Consider the following 22,909-nt stretch of genomic DNA (forward strand, 5'->3'; position numbering starts at 1 on the left):
TGGAAGCTCCGACATCCAATTATCCACCCGACACATGCTTAAGACAACCCGTTCAGGATTTTCACCATCCACAATAGAATTGGTAAATATCGCCCTATTCTAATTAGTACATTGGAGTCGAATGAAACAAGAGAAGTCATCACATTAATGATCAATAAATATAAGCAATCACAAATATCATTGACAACTTAAAAAACGGCTTCATGGTAATGAAGACTCTGAGTAGAAAAGTTACACAAATTCGACATGTTAGGAATCAGGGGATATTAGTATGAACAACAAAAGAGATGGCGAAGACGAAATGAAGTAAAGAAACACCACCAACAAGTGTAATAAACACAAATGGGAACCATAAACAAGATATTCAAACCACAATGCACACTCTCCTACTTGTTCCACTACCAGTCAGTAGAGATATAACAACAATCCTGCCATCCTTTATGATGACATTAAGGATAATATTCATCGCCAGGCTTCAACACGCTCCATTCTTGAATTTAAGCGACTAATAATGGTGCTTCCACGGCTCTTGTCTGCTGCTTCAGGAACCATAGGCCGCTCATTGCTTTTCCTGGACCATCTTTTGAAACTTGAGTTACTTGATTGCCCATTTCTGGTTTTTGACATGTTCAATGGAGTTCCTTTTGATGATATCTTATTATCATTATCTTCGCATGTATCTGACTTGGTGTCAAATTGACTTGGAGATTCATTAAGACTATGATCAGTCATATGGCTGTTTCCAGGTGGAATTATATCCTCAATATAACTGTGAGAACCATTAGTATCTTTTACGGTAAAAGAGTCACCCTGGGAAGGGTGTGCAGGAGTTTTCTGGAAGGCTTTGCATATGAATACTTGTTCATCTTCATCTGTCTTATTTGCCTCAATAGTTGTTGGCTGTGAAAAGCTGTTATGACCATCTTCATCAGATGGCTCCAAGTGGGATGGGGCGGCATCTGCAATGAAGTCTTCTCTGTCTTTCAATGTCTTCTCAATTAAAGTCTTGAGGAAATTCATCACTTGGACTGCATACATTAGTGCCGTCAAAGGATCTGCCATCTGCAAATATCAATCACTGTTAACCTTTTATGACACCAGATGGGATCACCTACCCAATGATTCAGTGGACAAAAGCTTTATATACTGCCTTTGTGAAGGGAGGGTTCATACACAGTTTAAGTTTTTGGAAAAATAAATTTGAGATAAACTTGAGATTTCCGATCTTCAAAGACAATTTTTTCAAACATTGTAGAAGCCAGAAGAGGAGGTCCATGACCCAGTGTAATGATTTTCTTGTCCCTCTTGACTAATATATCTGAAAGTCTTGAAATTTTCCAGTTGCGTAAAATACATCTTTTACATTGTGAATACATATGTTTATTTGACAATAAGAAGTTACTACTCACCTGAGTCATGTTTGGTGCAAACACCATAGCTACATTACGTGCAGTCATTTTGTTAAAAGTTTCCAGTTGAGCGACATCAGCCATTAGATTAATTGCCCAGTCTAGTAGAGCAGATTCTGTTGATGGAAGGAGCGTCACAAGCCTAGCACACTCCTCTTCTGTCTGGGCCTGCATTACCTCCTCTGGTGATAGAGAGTCCAATATTCCACTAGGAAGTTCCCTGAACCATGCCTAGAGAAAGGCCAACATACTCAACTAATTAAATTCTGGAATAGATTGCATCATTACTATACTGCAGAAATATAGAACTTGGTTCAGCTTTTGATTTTGACAGAGTGGCTACTTTTTGTAATCAAAAGTATCTGATTCAGAGGAGGGATCTGTCTCAAAACACTATCCAAAATTTAAATTGCGCAAATTAGGAAAAGATGATAGGATCTTGTGGTAGAATATATCTGCCAACATATCCTATCCTGTAGTGGATGAAGTGCGAAGTAAGTACAAGGCAAGTGGTCCCCAATTTTTAAGGTAGAGAAAAAAAAGGAAAGAATACAAGAAAGTAGTCGAAGCCAAGAAAGAAAAAGAGTTTCAAAATAAAAATCACCGCATGCTTATAAATTAAGTAGATATATAAAGATATTTTTATAACCATGAAATGTTTTTATGCTTGTGTCTCTCAAATTACTCAGGACCATGGTACAGATGAATATTATATATTATTTCCTAATACAAATGCGAATGTTTCAAGCTGCAAATGACTACCTTAATGAGACCGGCTAAGCAGTGTACATCTATGTTCTCTGGCACCACACCTCTATTTAGTTCTTCCCTAATGTACTCTTCTTGGCTGTTTTCACCGTTAATTCTGAATATTCCTTCTGCCTACACTTGCAATATGGAGTCAAGTCGAACCAATCAATACTTGCTTCATTAGAGAGTACTATAGACAATAATAACTATATAAAAAGCACATGACATATGAGAAAAATACATTTGTTGTAAAGAAAATATATAGGAATCACACACCTCCAGGCCTCCTTGCAAATATAAACGTCTTTGCATCATTAAGAGTATTGTAGGCACACTGTTTCCTCTGGAGTCAAATGAAAGCTGCATGGATTTTGTAGAAACCCCAAAGACGCTTGTGCTGGAGAAAAGTAGGCCAAGTCAATTATGCCAACTTGTTTCTCATCATGTCAGATATATCAACAAGGTTCTGACATGATGGAGTGAGCATAAAAGAGGTAACTTTACACACATAAAAGACTAAGCAATACATACAAGCATATTACATGTACATAAGATCTGATTACTTTCTTGTTGATACAAAAACAGATAACTATAACAGTTTTTCATAGTAACTAGGCAATGACATACAACATATTATTATAATAGGTAACAGGACCTACTTCTAAGACCATAGTTTTGGGACAGTTGGTCACCTAATATGCTATCTGACGAACATATTACACCTAATCTAAACCTTAACTTAATGAATAGTTAGTCACCTAACAAGCAAAACATTTTTTTGACTGGATGATTCTATGTTCTTCTATGTCGGTTTGACGGTTGTGCGTCTCACTTTCAGGTGATCTCCTACAAATGTATTCTAGTAAGCCTATCATTATCATTTAGCACTTAACAGTTCTTATTTACAAAGATCAGTTGCTGTAAGACATTCATCTAGACCTGGGATCTTGTTCTGAAGCCAGATATCCATTCCGAGTTGAATTACTAAATTACAATCAGGATCAGTTGATAAATTACAAGTCTAATAAACAATTGCCAAACCAAATCAATTACCCAAAAAAATTCAAAACTAAAGAGCTAATCTGAAAACAGAAAATCTTGCCAGATATAAGCCAATTATCAGAACTAACAGCAATCCAATACAAATAAACAAATTCAAATTTAACCACAAAACATTCAAAAAAAATAAAAATACCCAACTTAAAACCCAAAAAGATTCAAAAGGGCAACCTAGAAAACAAACAAACCTTGCACTGGGAGGCCTCCTGGGAACCTCAGGTTCAAACTCAACAGGCAAACCAAGAAAGCCATTAAATCTATCAAAAGTAACATGAGCAACATGTCTAACATTTCTAGGTACACCAATCTCCATAGATTCGATAACACTTTCACTACTCTTACAAGCAATTAAGGACTTCCTAAACACTGTAAACCAAACACCCAATAAAGACAGCTGATCTCCCTCCTCCCTCTCTCTCCTCTTTCTCTCTCTAAATATACCCTCTTCCTCCTCAGCTCTGTGCAAATCTACAGGACTAGTAGTGTGAATAAATGAAGATGTTTGTTGGTGAAACACATCATTATCTGAGATGGGTATGGAGCTTTGAGGTGAAGAAATGTGACTAGGTGAAGATTGTACTATAACATCTGTCATTATTGATAAATGACACAACCAAAATTCAAGAAAGAATGAAAAAAAACTCAAGAATAGTTTGGTGGGGTTTGCTAAATTTAGTAGAATCAGCTGTAGATTACAAAAGAAATGCACAAAATGTGTGAAAGTTACAAACTTTATTCAAGTGGAGTTGGAGTGAAGGAAGGTTTTTGGATGGTAAGATGTAAACATCATCAAGGTTTGTTCTTTCAAGCACACGCATGTGTGTGTTTATATACACACACAATGTGTGTGAGAATATGAGTGGACAAAGGGTCAATGGCTTGGGAATTATGATAAGGGGAGCGCCAGGAAAGAGGGGTGTGGAGATGGAGGAAGAGTGCTTTTGTTTATCATTTCGAGCAGATCTTGCTTAACACCTTTAAATGGGGCCATAATCTAATTTTTGGATTTTTTGAGAGAGAATATGGGTTATTTTATAGTCACTAGAAATTATTAACAAGACTATTTTTCTTTAATTATAGTTTTTGCAGAATTAGGCAACTATTAGGTGTTCTTGCTAGTACAACTTACAAGGCGTCAAAAAATAGGTTAGTCAACTACACAATTTAATATATCTGTAAGATGCATAGGTATTATGTACTTCTAAAATTAATTTTTATCTGTCATTATAATATACTACCATTTGTCCTTCAATTTTGTGATATTAATATTTCAATTTTAAAATTTTAAAATATTTAATTTTTATATAATGGAACTAACTAATTTTTTAAATATTTGACCAAGATTTCACTTAAATCTGACTTTCTAGTAATTTTTTCATAAAAATATTATTTCACCCCATTATCATTTAATAAAACAAATCTGAATTAATTAATCAAACATCAATTGATCAATAATTAATTCTCATTAATTAGTTTCAAAAAAAAATAATCAATAATTAATTCTCATTAATTATCAGTTTTTATATATTTTCTTATAGTTTATAAAGGAATGTAACTTGCAGCAAAAGGAATAGTAGTCAGGTCTATCCTATCCTATGTTTTTAAAAAATTAAACAGTAAAATTAATCAGCACTCTCTAATCTCTATGTTGGAATGGACTGTTATGATGATTATTTAATTTTATCGTGTTTTCTTCCACTAAGCACTTCCTTTTCTCCATTACTGTCTGGCAAAGGTAAAACATGCTGGATTAATATATTGGCCCTATTGCGCGGCAGGTTCTTGTATAGTTGTATTAATTAATAAAGTAATATTGTAACAAACGAAGAGTGGAATAATATATAGTTATATACTAATCCTTCTTATCTGATCTTTGCAAACTTATTCTGTACTTATACAGATTCAACTCAAATTTTAATTGATCAGTAGTGTTTTTTTTTTCAGTTTTAATTTATAAGCCATTTGATAAAATCAAATGCAATTAAAAAAAATGTATAAAAAGTAAATGAAAGATCATGAGGTAGAAAAAATAAATGAAAGATTGTGAATTATTTTATATATATAATTTTGATCGAAAAACGGAATGTAAATTATATAATTAATTTTATATCTGCTTTTTTCATTTTGTGAATATTACATCATTTCAAAAGAAGTAAATATATTATGTTGTAATAATATAACTTAATTATCATTTTTATTTGATCCAGATGAAATAAACCGAATTTTCACAAAATTAGAATCAACTGAACAGAATCCGGATGATCTGCTCTGTTTTGATTCTATTTTACACGGCCCTATTTTAGATGGTAGAGATATGGACCCATTGCAATTCCCGTTGGGCTGGTCTAAAAAGTCGCCAGCCATGGCGCTTACATGCTGCTTTGGTAGCTCTATAGTTGTTGTATACATACATCTTTTTACAACGGCCCGGTCACTTTCTACAAATTTGAATTTAAACTCTACTTTCTTTTCCATTGCCATTGCTCGTCTCTACACTCTGCAACGTCTACTCTCTCCCAGGCCTCTAGGGCTTCATTTAAGTAAATACTCCTTCTTTGGTTTTTTCGACGTTTTAATAATATAGAACACCATTACACCAACTACTTTCTACTTTCTTCCCTTATCTACATTCTACGCTTAAATATAAAAAAATCTCACCATTATACCAACTTTCATCTAACTTTATTTAGTTTTTATCTTTTTTCTTCGTCTCCGTGTCCCAACTTTTTGTATAGCTGGGACAAGAGTATAAATTTATCTGAATTTATTAAATACGCTTTGTTTAATTTAATTATATCTCAGATCATAGGAAGTCTTGTTACTTTGAGATGAGAAGCTGGTTAAATTCATTAAGGCCTTCTTTAAAGCATAGCCAATTTAAAAAATGACATGTTTAATATAATTAAATGTTTATGATTTTTATCACCTAGGTTTTTTCAATGTAAGGCATTTTTTCATTATCAATTACTCCATCAATCCCAAATGAGATGGTGGCTGCCTATTCCAAAATGTATTTTTTTAATTCATCTTTTATTAAGTAATAATTTTTATATTTGAAATTTTATTTGTAAATTTCATTAAATTTTAAAAAAAATATAACTATGCATTCAATATTTTTTCAAATTAAAATTAAGCTCGTATAATTTGGGAGGTATTGAGTACAATTTGAACCGTTGTGTTATTACAATCTTAATTACGCGAAACAAAAGTATAACGTTGAGTAATAGCCATGAAAATATTTTTAATCAGCTCGAAATTGGTTTTATTAATTGATTACTTTTATAAATCATATATTATTATCATTATTTCAAGTTATATATTACCGAAAAGATATGGGAAATATATGAGGACGACAAATATAAAAAATATAAAAATTTGGCTAAAATTATAAATAAACTATCTTCTTAAGTTCAATTTTTATACAAAATTTATAATACTTTAACCTAAAACTTTATAGTGTCCTTTTCTAAAGCATCTTCTATTAACCATTAACAAAACAAATACTCCCTGACAGGAAAAACAACAGCAACAATATTATATAAGCAATAGATTTCGTAAAGTTCAATGACTGTTTAAAAATGGAGTCACGTTACATTGCATTCACAGCTGGAGAGATGAATAAATTATTAATTAAATGTTCCACTGTCCCTTAAATAATTGATAATTAATTACTAAAAATTGAAAGTGACAATGGAAAGAAGTATAATAACCGTAGATGTTTCAAAAAAAAAAGTATAATAACTGTAGAATATCAAAATTTTGTTTGAACTAGATTTCAGAAACTAGTCAGTCTGAACTCTGAAGAAGCGCGCCTGCACTACCAGTAGTTTGTTATACTTACAGATTCTGATTTCTAAAATCACGGGCCAGCCTCCGATATTATCTACCGGCCCTAATAAATTACTCTTTCATGCTCATTCGATGCTTTCACATCAAAATGGCACTTGTCACTTGTTTTAACACTATCTTGTTTTTGGTATTCATCTTCTCCCTGGATGTTAATATCAGGGGCGTTGAAGCTTCTCATCAAGTTTTTCCTGAGCTTCAGTCTGTTTCTGCCGTCAATGTCCAGCTTGTCCACAGAACTGGCTACCATTTTCAACCCAAGAAACACTGGATCAACGGTATGTTATATACGCATAGACGTTTAAAGCTATAAGGACTTATTAACTGTTGTTTGGTTCAATTCTCGCTCAGCTCGAGATTTGTTAGAACAGATACTCATTTGTATAGTTCTAATAAAGAACTGATATGTCTACAAAAATCTCATTGCTTGTGTCATGCATGCATATTATATTTTCTCTGTGTTTTTTACCTGAATATACATGCTGATCTCTTGATTTTCTTTTCTTGCATGTTGAATGCGGGGCGATAAAAAAAAACGATCCACAGATCCAAATGGTATGTTACAATTGACCTATTCAAAATATTAAAGTACTCAGACTTCAGTGAAACAAATTATAATCTTGATATCTGGACATTTTCAGGACCAATGTACTACAAAGGATTTTACCATCTCTTCTATCAGTACAATCCCAAAGGTGCAGTTTGGGGGAACATTGTATGGGCTCACTCTATTTCAAAAGACTTGATCAACTGGGTCGCGCTGGAGCCAGCCATATTTCCATCTAAACCATTTGATAAGTATGGATGTTGGTCCGGCTCAGCCACCGTGCTTCCTGGTGGTAAGCCCGTCATAATGTATACTGGAATAGTAACGCCTTCCCCAGTAAATACCCAAGTACAGAATTTTGCTGTTCCTGCTAATTATTCGGATCCATATCTTCGCGAATGGATCAAACCAGACAACAATCCAATTGTTAGAGCCCGGAGTGAGAATTCGTCTTCATTTCGTGATCCAACCACTGCATGGTTTGATGGTGTCCACTGGAAAATTCTTGTGGGGAGCCGGAGAAAACACAGAGGCATTGCTTATTTATATAGAAGTAGGAATTTTTTGAAATGGACAAAGGCCAAACACCCTTTACATTCTAAAGACCGCACTGGAATGTGGGAATGCCCTGATTTTTACCCGGTAGCGCCTAAAGGTATGAATGGATTGGACACTTCAGTAACCGGCCAAGACATTAAGCATGTCCTGAAGGTTAGTTTAGATTCTACTAGATATGAGTACTACACTGTTGGAGAATATGACCGAGACAACGATATCTATGTCCCGGATAACACCTCTGTTGATGGCTGGGCTGGACTCAGATACGATTATGGCAACTTCTATGCTTCGAAGACATTCTTTGATCCAGACAAGCAGAGGAGAATCTTGTGGGGTTGGGCCAATGAGTCGGACAGCAAACAAGATGATGTTCAGAAGGGATGGGCTGGAATTCAGGTAATGAAATATACAGCATCTCAATTTTTTTATTGTCATCTAATTGTTGTATTTTAGCTATCGCATTTCCTATAGAGTAATCTAATGTTAAGTCTTGTATATTCTTTAGTTAATTCCAAGAAAACTGTGGCTGGATCCAAATGGCAAACAGTTGATACAATGGCCAATCGAAGAAATACAATTGCTAAGAGGGCAAAATATACATATGGGAAGTCAAGTGCTTAATATGGGAGAGCATATTGAAGTAAAAGGAGTTACAGCAGCACAGGTCTATTTCATATTTACAAATTGGCAGTAAAAACTAATTATAACATTGTAAAGTTTGGACACATGATATATTGATATATGTTTAGGCCGATGTCGATGCAACATTCTCCTTCAAGAGCTTGGACAGAGCTGAATGGTTCGATCCTAATTGGGCCAAGTTAGACGCTCTTGATGTTTGTGATTGGATGGGATCAACTGTCAGAGGTGGACTCGGACCATTTGGGTTTTTGACGTTGGCTTCAGAAAAACTAGAAGAATATACTCCTGTCTTCTTCAGAGTTTTCAAGACAAAAGATAAACTTAAAGTTCTTATGTGCTCTGATGCAAAACGGTACTAATTTTACACAAACAGGTTAACTTTAATTTACTGATTTATGTGGACAACTCTAACTTAGGTATTATATGTTTCTCTAATTGTTCTGAAGGTCTTCCACGACGGCAGAGGGACTATACAAGCCACCATTTGCAGGATATGTAGACGTGGATTTATCGGATAAAAAGATTTCTCTTAGAAGCTTGGTATATGCTCTTCCGCACTCTATACTATATGTCTATATCTGATCACAAAATTGATATTCCATATCCCAAATATGAATTAGAATATGTTTGATCGGTTGCAGATTGATAATTCAGTAGTGGAGAGCTTTGGTGCTCATGGAAGGACGTGTATAACATCCAGAGTTTATCCAAAAATAGCAATATATAACAATGCTCATCTGTTTGTGTTCAATAATGGCACAGAGGCGATCACCATAGACAGTCTGGATGCTTGGAGCATGAAGGCGCCTTCACTCATGAACAACAACTAAAAAATGAAAATTAATAAGGGTCGTCATTTGTAGGAATCACAGTCTTTTTATATTAACTCCTTTTATCGAGACTTATATTTTGCCTTATTGATTATTAGTAGGAAAAAGTGTGTATAGTTAAGAACTTAAAATTTATGAAATAAATTGCAACAATTGTAGTATATTTTATTTAGCAAAAAAAAAACAATTGTAGTATATTTTGTGTGATAAGCGTAGTTTACACATGTGTGTTTAGTTTTAACAACAAACGGTCCTCAAAATCGTATCTTCAATTTTCATGATTCAGTTGCTGTAGCTTTAAAAAGGCCCGAGGTCCAGTAGAGGAGGCGAGGTCATAACATTTATCATTCATTTCTGTTTTTGTAACTCTGAGTCTCTGACGCTGAAATAAGACCCTTCTGGCAGCACCAGTCACGCATATAAATTTGGAGATGTTCACCTGCTTGTGTGTAAGTGTGTGTCCAATGAAAGTACTTGCATCAATTTTGGTCCTTGACGCAACTCATAAATCTCTGACCGCCGTTGTTTTCCGTCCAAGCACCACGCTAAAAAAAAGCATATATTACAGGGCTAGTAAGGTCATGAAGTGTGATTAGTGTGGAGCAAATTGTAAAATGTCATGAGTCTGTTAAGTCTGTTACATTTCTGTTACAGCTGAGTGAAACTACATTGGCCTATATAAAGGCTGCAGAACTGCTCATAGCAGTTAACACGAACTTTTACAGTAAATCATTTTGCAAGCTATCTTCTATCTGCATATTCAATGTATCTTTTTCATTATTATTTTTATTTATTTATTTATTTATTTTTTTTGCAAAATGATTTACTGTAAAAGTTCGTGTTAACTGCTATGAGCAGTTCTGCAACCTTTATATAGGCCAATGTAGTTTCACTTAGCTGTAACAGAAATGTAACAGACTTAACAGACTCATGACATTTTACAATTTGCTCCACACTAATCACACTTCATGACCTTACTAGCCCTGTAATAGCATATAACATATACATAGCCCTGTAATAGCATATAACATATACATGATTCGTCCATGATTTTTAAATACAAACCAATGCAAACTTTCAAAACACTGTAATGTATATATATAGGGAGGAAGAAGGGCAAAGTAGCCATTGGAGTTGGAAAGTACACACACTAGGGGTGATCAAAAAACCGCCCACACCGCATAAACCGCCCGAACCGCACCACAAAACGCGGTTTTTAATTTTCGTGGTGCGGTTGCGGTTTGAATTTTTCACAAACCGCGCGGTGCGGTGCGGATTGCGGTTTGACATATTAGTAGTGCGGTTCAAACCGCACCGCACCGCAATATTATTATATATATATATATATATATATATATATATATTAGTGATTGTCAAATAAAATTATATTATACATATATATTATTTATAATTATGTTATATATGTTTTTTAATTGTTAAATCTCTTCAAATAATAGTTAATTATTATTTTATCAATCTCGCATTACTATTATACCAAATTTGTATGAAATGATTATATTATTATAATAGAGTAAAGTTCTATGGAGACCGCTATTCCATCGGAGACCTCGAAGACCACGTATGTTCTGCAATCAAAACACTATAAAATACATTATTTTGTAAAATATGTTCTACAAATATCATGTATTCATTAAAATTGTTGAAAATCATCTATGTTTAATAAGTTGATAATGTATGTTCTGCAAGTTGAACAAATATTCTGCAAACTAAACATATTTCATAGAACAAAATATTTTGTAATGTTCCACATGTAAAACTTATATGATATTCAAGATTTTAAATGAAATAATGATTTCGTAGAACATGATTTGCAAAACTACACGTTTTGCAATGTTTTTATGAAATATTTTACCTGCAGAACATAGAAGGTCTCCAGGTCTCCAAAAAAAATGTGGTCTCCATTGAACTTAACTCTATTATAATATGTCTCTTGGTAGTTAGTACTCATATTTATTATCATATTTACATTTTTGTTTGTGTTATTTTAGTAGTTGTTGTAGCTCTGAAATGATAAATATCATATAAATTCATTACATGCAAAGTTTTTAATTATTGTATATTTAAATTTTATTCTAACTTCAACTAAAAATATTTATTCTTAAGCATACAAACCGCACAAACCGCACAAACCGCACCGCATTTTTGTGGTGCGGTTTACGTGGTTTTTATACTAGCGTGGTGCGGTTGTGGTTTGAGTTTTCAACCAAACCGCATGCGCGGTTTGGTTCGCGGTTTTAGCGAAAAATCGCACCGCCCGCACCGCGATCACCCCTAACACACACCTTGCAGCAAACTAATGGTGTTAAGCAGCAAAGCAAGACATACTTTGAACTTTTGTTGTTAAGCAGCAACAACAGCAAAAAAAATTGTTTGGTGAATCTGAAATTAATTTTTTTAGAACAACAGCTTTTAACTGAAAAATTGTTTTTAGAAAAAACGTGTTCTCCCATGTTTTTGGAAAACTGTTACAGTTTTTGCGAAAGTTGTTACAGATTTCAACCTCACCAAAAACATTCTTTTTTATATTATAACTCAAGACAAACAAATATCAAAAAAACTAACAAACAACTATATGATCTTTACAACAACACTTTTTCTAATAGCACAATAATTTGTAACTGCACTTCCAAACTGACTTTTAGTTGAGATAAACAAAATGCACCGACCCTATAATTAATATACACAATTTGCAATTTAGTCTACATGGTATGCGTGGTGATACATGTTCATAATGAATGACGGGCCAAATGAAATTGCAAGTTGGTCATAATACAAAACTTGAGCTGGTCATCTTCTGGGAACCGTATTGGGTTCGAGTTACCCTTAGTAGTGTGAGACGGGTTCAAGTTAAGTACTTTGACCCATTAAAATTTTTGTATCGAGCTCGAGTTGTATACATTCCGGGGTATGACATAACAAAATACTATTATCAGCAGTTTATTGAAGTACAGATGTGTCATTGAGATGCTTAGTGAAGTTGCATGAAGTGCTAGTTTTAGAGGTCAAAAATCGACATTTAATAAAGTAGAGTGTCAATTTCATTGATATATAAAATATGAAAAATGCTTTCAAATTATTTTCAAATTTTTATTCTCAATCAAGTTGGTAATATATAATTGGTTCCATTTAGACTAATAATAATGAGACATTTATATGTAAATAAATCATCCACATTAAATTAGTTATCTGTTTGTCACATCATTTACTGAAAAAATAGAAATAGAACTCATAAAATATTAAATGAAGTTAACATGTAGGAATGCTAATCAATGAAGTGTTTCTTAAGAAAAGATGTTAAAAATGAAGCACAAAGACGGAGCGGAGAAGCTGCTGTCTCACAGTGCCTTACTTCCTCTGTTTTGAAATATAAGTCGCTTGATTTTTTTCATGTATTTCTAAGTCCTTTGACCGCATGATAAAAATCATTATTTTTGAATTTTTTTATTTTGAATAAAAATATATATCACATATTTTTATTCAAAAAAATAAAATTTTAAAAATAATGATTTTTAGCATGCAGTCAAAGCACTTAAAATTGCGTGCAAAAAAATCAAGCGATCTATATTTCAAAACAGATGGAATAATATTGAACAAAAAGAAAATAACAATAATATAATCAATAATTTGACGATGCTGGGAGCCTACGACCATTGACCGGAACGAGATGCTCTAAACTATAGACATTTGCCTAAAGTTTTAAGCCATGTTCGGAAATTAGAGATTTTAGGCAAAATTAGAGGTTTGAGGTGTTTTAGAGGTTTGGCCACTAAAATAAGCTAATAGTAGTGTTTGGTAGTTAGCGGATAGAAACAGAGGTTTGGATCCAAAAAGTTAATTTTAAAAACTTTGAGCAGCTTTTTGGATTAGCAATTTTGGTTTGTGTCTGAAAAAACTAATCAATCAGCTATTTACCAAACAGTTTTACGAGAAACAGTTAATTTGATCCGCTAGTCAAAACATCTAATTGAATCAACTAGTCAAAATAGTTAATTCGATCCGTTAACAGCTAACTGTTAACTGCTAATTACCAAACAGGGCAATTTGAATTATACAAGAGTTTTCACACGTACACAGAGATGGTAGAAGTAAGGGGGTGTTTGAATGGCGGGTGAGAATACAAATCGGGAATATAAATGGGGATTATGAGAAAGAGTAACAAGGGGGTATGATTTCGATTCCGATTAACTGAGTTCATTAATCATGAACCAAATGCCCTCTAAATTCGAATAGATAGTAGATATTGTATTCGTAATAATTGATGTGATGCATTTCGATCATATAGAATTCAACATGACATGTTTTAAATATGAATTATAAAAATTCATAAAATTTTGATTTTTCCACTGTGATTAAAATTCAATATTATTTATTATTATATTACAATTTTTTATCTTTTATAATGAAAATAATAATTACATATTATTTTGAATATATAAATAGGCATTATAACAAATAAATACTCTATAAATTTATATACTTGTATAATCAATTTTTTATATTTTTGATAGATGCTATCAACTCCCGGATAACAACATCCCATTTGGGGTGGGGAGCCCAGGCGTTACGGTATGTGTTTTATGATGCTCAAAGTTATTTAAACGTAAGGTTAAAACATTTTTCAGTGAATAGTTGTTAAAAATTAAATATAAATTATAAATTGACTTAAAGAAATTAATATATTAAATTCATTTTTATTATTATATATACTTAAATATTTAAACTCTATGCTTTTCATATTAAGGCATTAAGCCATTATATATTATTAATTGTTATTTTAAATTTATCTAAACCGGCTCATAATTATACTTACATCAATCAAGTGAAACAAAAATTATATCGAATTTGTCATCATTGTTTTTTTTGAAGAAACTTGTCATCATTGCTAATCCTTACCATCATGACATCAATATGATTTTTACCATTAATCAATTTGACAGATTCCAAACCCACCAAAATGAGGATGACAAGTGTGTACCAACTTGCTCGACTCCTGCGCGCAAAGTGAAATTTTGAGTGGAATGTTCTTCTTTTATTCACTCTTTCCGCGCAACTTGCGGGGTTGGATGAATTTTCTGGGAGGGTCGAGATTTTTTCAGTACTTCATGTGTTTTGTACTTCGTATAGTCAAATTTATTACTATAAATAACAATTTTTGAGAACTAAAATTTTTATTACAATTTTTCATTTTTTTTAATTAAAAGTAATGATTTTAATTATAAAATCAATTTTTAAAAAACACGTGTCAAAATTTAGCACGTCAAAAATAAAACAAGAGTAGTATTTAAGATGAGGCGGAGACCTTGCGGGTGTTTCGCTCGGAAGTTGTTTGGATTAAAAATTCTGTTTAGTTTATTTGGTACTCCCTCCGTCTCTAAATACTTTTCCTGTTTGTACTTTTCACGTTTGCCAACACACACTTTTGATCGTTAATATCTTTCATTTCGTAGTAGCATTAAATATAAAAACTTCACCGTATTAAAGTACTCGTGAATACGAATCTAACAAGATGACTCATGACTATATTTAGTTTTATAGATTAGATGCAAATTAGTAATTTGTTTCATGTTATGAACAGTACCGACATTACAAACAGGAAAAGAAAAAAGAAACGGAGGGAGTAGTGTTTGGAAAAAAAACATGAACCCCTTACAATTTTGAGTACCGTAAGAGCATATCCAACCATCTAAAGCCCTTGGCTAAAAGGTGATTTGGCTTACTTAAAATAAAAAAATTTAGCCGACAGCTCCAAAAACTCAACTCCAACCATGATGAGCTGTTGTCTATAAATTTAGCCAACCTCCTATGGATGACTAAATTTGTCGAACCTCTACATGTCTGTTGGAAAATCTGTAGGAAGATTGTACATCATTTATTACCATATTGAACTGATATATTCTATTTTAACAATTTAAAATATTAATAACATACTATTTTTAAATTATAGCCAACCAATATAGCCAGTACCATTGTAGCAAAATGTCTTACAGGTTCAGCAAATTTTACATAATGTCTTACAGGTCCAATTTAGCCAACGATTATAGCCAACGCCGTTGGAGATGCTCTAAGATGTTTGAACCGGTTAAATAGCTTTTTTTTTCCTTATTTTTTTAACAAATATGATTTATAGGCTATAGCCTTACAAATAAATATCTGTTCTAATAAATTTTCGGGTGAGTCAGGGTCGAACCCAATATCTGAGATGACAGAGGATAAACTTTAAATCACTTGAACTATCCAACCGTGCTCTACTCGTTGAAAACTTGCAACTGGGTCATATTGTTGAAATACTTTCAAACGCATCATTAGGTAATTAAAATTTAAAAAAAAATAATCTCCTTCAGTTCCGTTAATTACTTAACGGGAAGTACAAAAAAAATTTAAATACTCAAGAGTTATAAGTTAAAAATTTAAATACTCAAGAGTTATAAGTTAAAATTTTAAATACTCAAGTGTTTGGCCCTGACTTTTAAGGCCGGCTTCTGTATTTATAAGTTAGAAGTACTTATTCGTACCGTTTGTGTAAAAAATCAAGAAGTACTTACAAAAAGTTAAGAATACTAATTTTTGTTTAATAATTTCAATTTTTTCCCAAACACTTTAATCACTTATGATTTATAAGTGTTAACTTGTTTACTTATACTTCACTTTTTTATTTCAAATAAGAAGCAATTTAAGATATCCAAACGCCCCGTAATCTGTCTTTCTAGAATTCATAACTCTAAGGCTGTGTTCACTTCATGGAATGGAATGGGGGGAGAATAGAATGAAAAATTATATGAATGTAGTTAATTTTTTTGTGAGAAAGATTGTGAAGAAACATGAAATTGGATGAGCATTTCTTCCAAAACATGTGGGTTAGAGTTATAGTTAAAATAGTAAGGTTGGAATGATTGAAGGAATGAAAATTATATACATTTTCTTTGATCAACACCATTTTTTTAGAGTACAAAATTTATTACATTCTCCCTCATTCCATTCATGGTAATTCAACACAACCTAAGGATTCAGAGAAATATTTTACTAGATTTATCCAAAACTTCAAACACCACTTTACGAGACCCTGAAGAATATAGATTTATCACACAGCTGGACTGACTTGACTTTATTAACCTAGTAGTACTCTTTATCGATTAAAAGTACTGTATATGTCTAAATTAATTTTATTGAGTTCTACAAGACTTTTTTAAAAATTTAATGGTCACTCATTTCTTCTCAATTTTGAAGAATATCTGAGCATTCTTAAATTATTATCTTTCAATATAATATATACTTTCTTCTATTAATTTCCCTCCAATTATATATCTAACTAATCCCTCAACAAAGAACATAAACAAGGATATTATTGAACTTGTCACTTCTTTATATTAATTTATAGTTACAAAATTTTATTTGTTTAAGAAAATCTAGAGTCCGCTATAAATGTTTTGATGTCAATATAATGCATGGGACGTGAAGATATGGAGTGTGACAAAAACATGCCGATAGAAGTTTATTTCCCTATCAATTTGCCGATGTCACTGCAGAAAAAAAAAAAGAAAAAAGCGCACCATGACTGGTCTACCCCAAATGGCCGGCCAGAAATCACATCACTTCAAATCATCTGTTGGTCCTCGGCAAGCACTTTGATGCAAGATCCTTATCTAGGATTGACAAACAGTCGATCCATATTGAAATTTGACAAAGATAACTAAATTGTCGGTACACGTAAGTATGGTTGACCGGAAAATTGAATTAAAACTGAAATAGAAACTAAAACTTGTAAAATTAATAATTACTAGCCTTTAACCCGTGCGAAGCACGGGCGGGTATAGAATTTGTAATTTATTAATTATAATTTAAATTTTGTCATCGTCTTATTAGTATTTTAGTATTAATGAATTAGATTTTAACCAGATTATATTCCAATTGATTACATTTTTTGGACGACTACGAATTATATCAATATCAGTTTATTATAATATAGTATATAAATAAGATATAAATCATATTTAAAAGAATAATGGTGGAGCTTTTTTATCTTGTATTATATCACAAGTGTTTGTAATTTGAACGGTATAAAACTCTTTAATATTGTAAGAGTAAGAGAAGTCTACATGTGACCAATTTGTAGTTATAAAGGAGATGACCAAACCAAAATTTTGTACGACTACAAATTAAACCTATGTTGGCTTATTATATTATAGTATAGATTAGCTGGTTGGTGTGCATTTCTTTTCAGTTTGTTACTTAATTGATCATTTTGAAAGTAAAAACTTGTCCCTATTTATTTGTCCACTTTGGAAGTACAAATTTGTCCCTATTTATCTGTCCATTTATATAATCAAAGCAAAATTTTTCATTAATAACTTGAAGAATCTTTGACTTTGTTCTTCTAGCTATAAATATCATGACTATTATTCACTGATTCATCAAATTTGTATTGGATAATGGAGTAATCCCACAAGTATTTTCCTACAATTAAGGCATTAAATAAGGATATTGATGGAAGTTTCTTATCAAACTTAAATTTTCTTAATATGCGTGAAAATGTTAAAAGTGGACAGATAAATAAGGACGGAGGGAGTATATTCTTATATTTGTATTGGACTCCCCCCTTCCTTCTATTCATTTTGATCTGATTTTCAATTTTATTTATCCTGGAATTAATATTCGCATTTACTTATTATTATAAATTATAAATTAAATATTAATATATGTTAATTTATCTTAAATATTTTAATAACTATCAAGATATTTGATATAATAAAATAAATATGAAATTCTGATTATATGACAAAAGCCACCAAGAATAACTTACTGTACCATCTATACTTGAACAATGGAGATGGTATAAGTTCTCTGTCAAAAAACCAGTGTTCACAAAATGACATGAGAAGGGCCTTTCTAATATTTAATTTAATTCATTTCATTTTATAACAAAAATTCTATATTCAATTTTATATACTTCCATCAAAAAAAATGTTTGAAAGCCTCTCAGCTCCCCATCTATATAAACCATGCCTTCGGATTTAACAATATCTGCTTTTACATTTGTACGTTCTACGTTGTAGTGTGCAACTTGAACAGCATTTGTTTAAGAAATTTCTGAACAAAAATCATCAATGGCTCCAACTACTACCGCAACCCCTGCCACTGATCTTCAAGAGCAACGCATGAAGAGCATAAAAGATTTCGATGAAACCAAGGCCGGTGTGAAAGGTCTCTCTGATTCCGGAGTCACTGCTATTCCCTCCTTTTTCATTCACCCCACGGAAAGTCTCACAAAATCATCTTCGAAATCCACTCTTTCAATCCCAGTCATCGATCTCTCTCAACTCCACTCCGATGATCACAAACCCAAAATCATTGAACAAATCCACCACGCTGCGAAAACATGGGGCTTCTTCCAGGTAATCAACCACAGCTCCCCAATATCCGTCCTGGAAGAAACGATCACTGCAATTAAAACATTTCACGAGCAGCCAAGTGAAGTCAAGGCAAAGTATTATGGTAGAGAAGAGGGACGTGGAGCTATGTATGCTAGTAACAATGATCTATACCGGTCCAAGGCGGCCTGCTGGCACGACTCGCTGCAGGTGTGGATGGCTCCGGAGGCCACAGCGGAGGAGGAAATACCGGAGGCTTGCAGAAGAGAGGTGGTGCAATGGGACAGGCACGCGAAAGAGGTTGCAGAGGCAGTGTTGGAGTTGTTGGGTTTGGGATTAGGGTTGGAGCGTGGAAAGTTTAAGGACTTGGATTTTTGTGGAACAAGAGTCTTTGTCGGACATATTTATCCGTATTGTCCGCAGCCTGATCTGACGATGGGGATTACATCTCATACTGATCCATCCATGATTACGGTGCTGTTGCAGAATCAGATCCAGGGGTTGCAGGTTAAGCATGGCGAGGAGTGGGTTGATGTCGAGCCTTTGCATGGAGGCTTGATTATTAACATCGGGGACATGCTTCAGGTAATTAGAACAGATACTCATTTGTAAGGTGTATAAGTTTAATTTTTAAAAAAAATGGTGGATGACCGTTTTAATTTGTGTAATTGATGGATTTTTGTTTGGTTGTAGATTGTGTCCAACGGAGAGTACAAAAGTGTAGAGCACAGGGTATTGGCAAACTCCAACAGGGAATCAAGGATCTCAATTGTGATGTTCATGAATCTGTCCCATTCCACTTGGAAAGAATCGGCAGAGGGCGGCAAATACTACGGCCCTCTGCCGGAGTTGCTGACGCCGGAAAACCCTCCCGTGTACAGGGATTTTACTCTACAAGAATATCTGGACAACTTTTATACCAAGGGATTGGATAGCAAGTCCTTGATAGACAAAATTACCTTGATCAAGAGAGACAACTAGTACTCCGGACAACCTTTTCTGTACTTAACCAGCTGCTAAAAATGGCTAGTTTATTGAATAGTTAACTAGCTGGTACTAATTATTTGTGGCTCTCATCAAATATGCATTGCAGTCCTGCAGCTATAAATTTTTAATCTATTTTTCTGTCTTTGCCTCCGACCAAAACAAGTTCACATGTGCAAGTTTTACTATAGATTTAATTGAAAGGCGTCAAAACTTGTCTTCATAATCTCCCATAAACATATTCTAAACGACTAATACAATCCCAGGACTGAGAGATAAAACATTCTGTTCATCTGTTGGCAGCAGGAAACAAGTCCCACAGCACGAGAATGATCAGAGACTTCTTCCACTTTCTATCACTTTTCTGCCTACGCTGTCCTTCTCGGACGATATCCGAATCTCATAGAATGTGAATCTCCTTCAAATTTAGAGTAATGTTATCTATCACAATATTTTGAGAAAAGGCCCCAGTGGCACTTTTACGATTTGAAATGCCCCAATTGGCACCGGACTAAATAAAGGCCCTTATTGTCACTCTATGACGTGGCTTCAACTAACGTTCAACACTTTCTGCCCCAGACGCCATATGAAAGTGGCGTTCATATGTTTAATATATTTTACAAGCTAATAACATTACCCAAACCCGCGTTTCACCATTATGTCTTGAACACAATACAGACGCAATGCTTAATGTTTGGGTGTGTCTTACAGGGCAATATTAATCTATAAAAAAAATTAAAATTAATAATTTTAATATTTTAGGATTCACTTTTGGGTTTTAGAATGATTTATTTATATTTAAAATTAAAATACCCGACTGTTAGGGTTTAGGATTGAGGGTGTAGGGCCAGTAGGCCCTACTCCCTCGAGCATAAACCCTAATTAATGCGAGGCTGAAGGGCCAAAAGCCCTGAAGCCGAGAATACGGCGGAATAAATAAATTTACAATCATTAACATTTAGGGTTTAGGTTTGGGTTGTAGAATGATTAATTCGTACTATATATAATTTTTAATCTTAAAAACATAGATTAATAATTTTTAATATTTTAGGGTTCACATTTGGGTTTTAGAATGATTTATTAATTTTAAGAAAAACATTATTTAAAACGTAACTTTAATTTGGGATTAAGAGGTAACCCAGACACTAAACTTGGCATAAAACGTATCCACAAGTTACGTTTCCAACTTTGAGTTATATAAAAAAATTTAAAAAATGGCTAAAACGTTACTGGAAGTCACGTTTTATGTATTGGAATTTGAAAGCCATGATTGAAACGCAAGACGAAGTTGCGTCTTGCCTTTTTTATAAGAAAAACATGTAAACGCCAACCGAAGTGACGTTTTGATGTGCCATTCAGGACCAATTTTTATCAGCGTGCCATTTCGGACCATTCATCAAGCTAAAGTGACTGTCGGGGCCTTCACCCCAATATTTTCACCCGAACAAATAAATGATTAATTTTTATTGCATAATTTATGTATATAATTAATTATTGGTATGAATAGAATCAATAATACATTGACAATTGATTTGAGAATACTATATGGATACGTAGCATTTTTTAGAACTAATATTAAATAGAAAATTGAACATTAAAATATCCACATTTTTATTTAAAATTAGAATATCAACATATATAAAATTTAATAATCATACCACCTCCGTCCCGTTCTTTACGTTACTTTTACAAAAGATTCAAAATACATGCAAACAGTTTAGGTAAACATCCTAACAAGGAGGTAATATATAATAATGCATAACTCTAATGAATTCGATATGAATTATCCGAAATTCTACCGAATGGATTTCGATTGATTTATTAAATATCCTGTTTTTCATGAGATTTATTAAAATAAATTAATTTGGATATGCATTTGACAAAACCCGATTTGCTGACAAGCCCATCTGTGACTAGTTCTAGTAATTTTCATTATTTCATCATTCCGTCTTTCTATTTCCCGTTTTTTTTATCTTTTTATCTATCTTTCAATCATCAATCAATATACTTATATAAAGGAGAAGCGAGGGGCGTGTAGGTGGCGACTCTCACATCGCTTCGTTCTATTTTTTTAATTTTCTGCAATTTTCGGATGAAAAATATCAAAAATTAGAACTACCTTTTTTAGTTTTAGATTATTTATGGAATATAGCAGTTTGAAAGTTTTAATCTGATTTTTTTTCAGGTTATTTAATTATGGAAAAGATTTAGATTATTTATGGAATATAGCAGTTTGAAAGTTTTAATCTGATTTTGTTTCAGATTATTTAATTATGGGAAATAGTAGCACACAAGTCTCTCTGCACCTATAAATACCCTTATAGCTTGTAGGCTTTTGGATCATCTAAACACAACATATCTAAACACAACATACTCTCTCTCAGTACCACAATCCTACATCTCTCTGGTGATAGTTTTCTTGCTCGATTTCTAACTTGGTGGTGCCGTTTTTTTGCAACAATAAGTGAAGGTTGTTTATACGGTATTAAAAATTAGTTCTCTTGCTCGATTTCTAACTCGGTGGTGCCATTTTTTTACAATGTTAAGTGAAATCTGTTTATACGGTATTAAAAAAATAAAAGTTGTTGCAAGCAAAGGTAGTTATAAACCACTATGTAGGAGTCGACAGATCCAAACACGGGAGAAGAATATAGTCTTGACATGATATTGATGGATGATATCAATAAATTAACTATTAGTGATGTATGTTTGTTGGTTATTCTTTTATAATATTTGTTTTTTTCATCGGACATGTTTGTTGTTAATTTTTATATGATTTACTTTGTACACAAAAAAATATTATTCATGCATTATCTGTTTGCTCCGTTCAAACAACTTTTAAGTGAAAACTGTTCATACAGTATTAAAAAATAAATGATAGTTATAGACCACTATCTC

General features: G+C 32.9%; 3 protein-coding genes across 4 annotated transcripts; 2 read left to right on the plus strand and 1 right to left on the minus strand.

Annotated features, from left to right (window-relative positions):
• Positions 1 to 302: 302 nt before the first annotated feature.
• Positions 303 to 4,170, minus strand: LOC108224282 (rho GTPase-activating protein 5). Its single transcript, XM_017398813.2, has 5 exons — positions 3,407 to 4,170; positions 2,436 to 2,556; positions 2,172 to 2,291; positions 1,410 to 1,640; positions 303 to 1,062 (listed from the first exon to the last, which is right to left on the minus strand). The coding sequence occupies exons 1-5, from the start codon at positions 3,811 to 3,813 to the stop codon at positions 463 to 465; spliced, it is 1,479 nt and encodes a 492-aa protein (XP_017254302.1). The 5' UTR covers positions 3,814 to 4,170; the 3' UTR covers positions 303 to 462.
• Positions 4,171 to 6,956: 2,786 nt separating this feature from the next.
• Positions 6,957 to 9,808, plus strand: LOC108226467 (beta-fructofuranosidase, insoluble isoenzyme 2). 2 transcript variants are annotated; one of them, XM_017401429.2, is made up of 7 exons: positions 6,957 to 7,342; positions 7,611 to 7,619; positions 7,706 to 8,565; positions 8,675 to 8,833; positions 8,919 to 9,163; positions 9,258 to 9,351; positions 9,453 to 9,808. In XM_017401429.2, exons 1-7 carry the CDS (start codon positions 7,129 to 7,131, stop codon positions 9,639 to 9,641), a joined length of 1,770 nt encoding a protein of 589 aa, XP_017256918.1. In that variant the 5' UTR covers positions 6,957 to 7,128; the 3' UTR covers positions 9,642 to 9,808. The 2 variants fall into 2 exon arrangements, with proteins under 2 accessions (XP_017256918.1, XP_063935131.1); XM_064079061.1 differs by lacking the exon at positions 6,957 to 7,342 and having other exon boundaries at positions 7,535 to 7,619; positions 9,453 to 9,807.
• Positions 9,809 to 18,664: 8,856 nt separating this feature from the next.
• On the plus strand, positions 18,665 to 20,158 carry LOC108225289 (1-aminocyclopropane-1-carboxylate oxidase homolog 12). Its single transcript, XM_017400121.2, has 2 exons — positions 18,665 to 19,612; positions 19,721 to 20,158. Exons 1-2 carry the CDS (start codon positions 18,764 to 18,766, stop codon positions 20,006 to 20,008), a joined length of 1,137 nt encoding a protein of 378 aa, XP_017255610.1. The 5' UTR covers positions 18,665 to 18,763; the 3' UTR covers positions 20,009 to 20,158.
• Positions 20,159 to 22,909: the final 2,751 nt, after the last annotated feature.

Source organism: Daucus carota, chromosome 6 (genome assembly GCF_001625215.2).
Source record: "Daucus carota subsp. sativus chromosome 6, DH1 v3.0, whole genome shotgun sequence".
In the NCBI taxonomy this organism is placed as follows: Eukaryota; Viridiplantae; Streptophyta; class Magnoliopsida; order Apiales; family Apiaceae; genus Daucus; species Daucus carota.

Coding starts and splice junctions, on each gene's coding strand:
- LOC108224282 (XM_017398813.2), bottom strand. CDS start 3,813: ATGACAGATGTTATAGTACAATCTTCACCTAGTCACATTTCTTCACCT. Junction 2,292..2,435: donor ATTTGCAAGGAGGCCTGGAG/GTGTGTGATTCC, acceptor TTGCAAGTGTAG/GCAGAAGGAATATTCAGAAT. Junction 1,641..2,171: donor GCTTAGCCGGTCTCATTAAG/GTAGTCATTTGC, acceptor GCCTTTCTCTAG/GCATGGTTCAGGGAACTTCC.
- LOC108226467 (XM_017401429.2), top strand. CDS start 7,129: ATGCTCATTCGATGCTTTCACATCAAAATGGCACTTGTCACTTGTTTT. Junction 9,164..9,257: donor ATGTGCTCTGATGCAAAACG/GTACTAATTTTA, acceptor ATTGTTCTGAAG/GTCTTCCACGACGGCAGAGG. Junction 9,352..9,452: donor AGATTTCTCTTAGAAGCTTG/GTATATGCTCTT, acceptor GATCGGTTGCAG/ATTGATAATTCAGTAGTGGA.
- LOC108225289 (XM_017400121.2), top strand. CDS start 18,764: ATGGCTCCAACTACTACCGCAACCCCTGCCACTGATCTTCAAGAGCAA. Junction 19,613..19,720: donor ACATCGGGGACATGCTTCAG/GTAATTAGAACA, acceptor GTTTGGTTGTAG/ATTGTGTCCAACGGAGAGTA.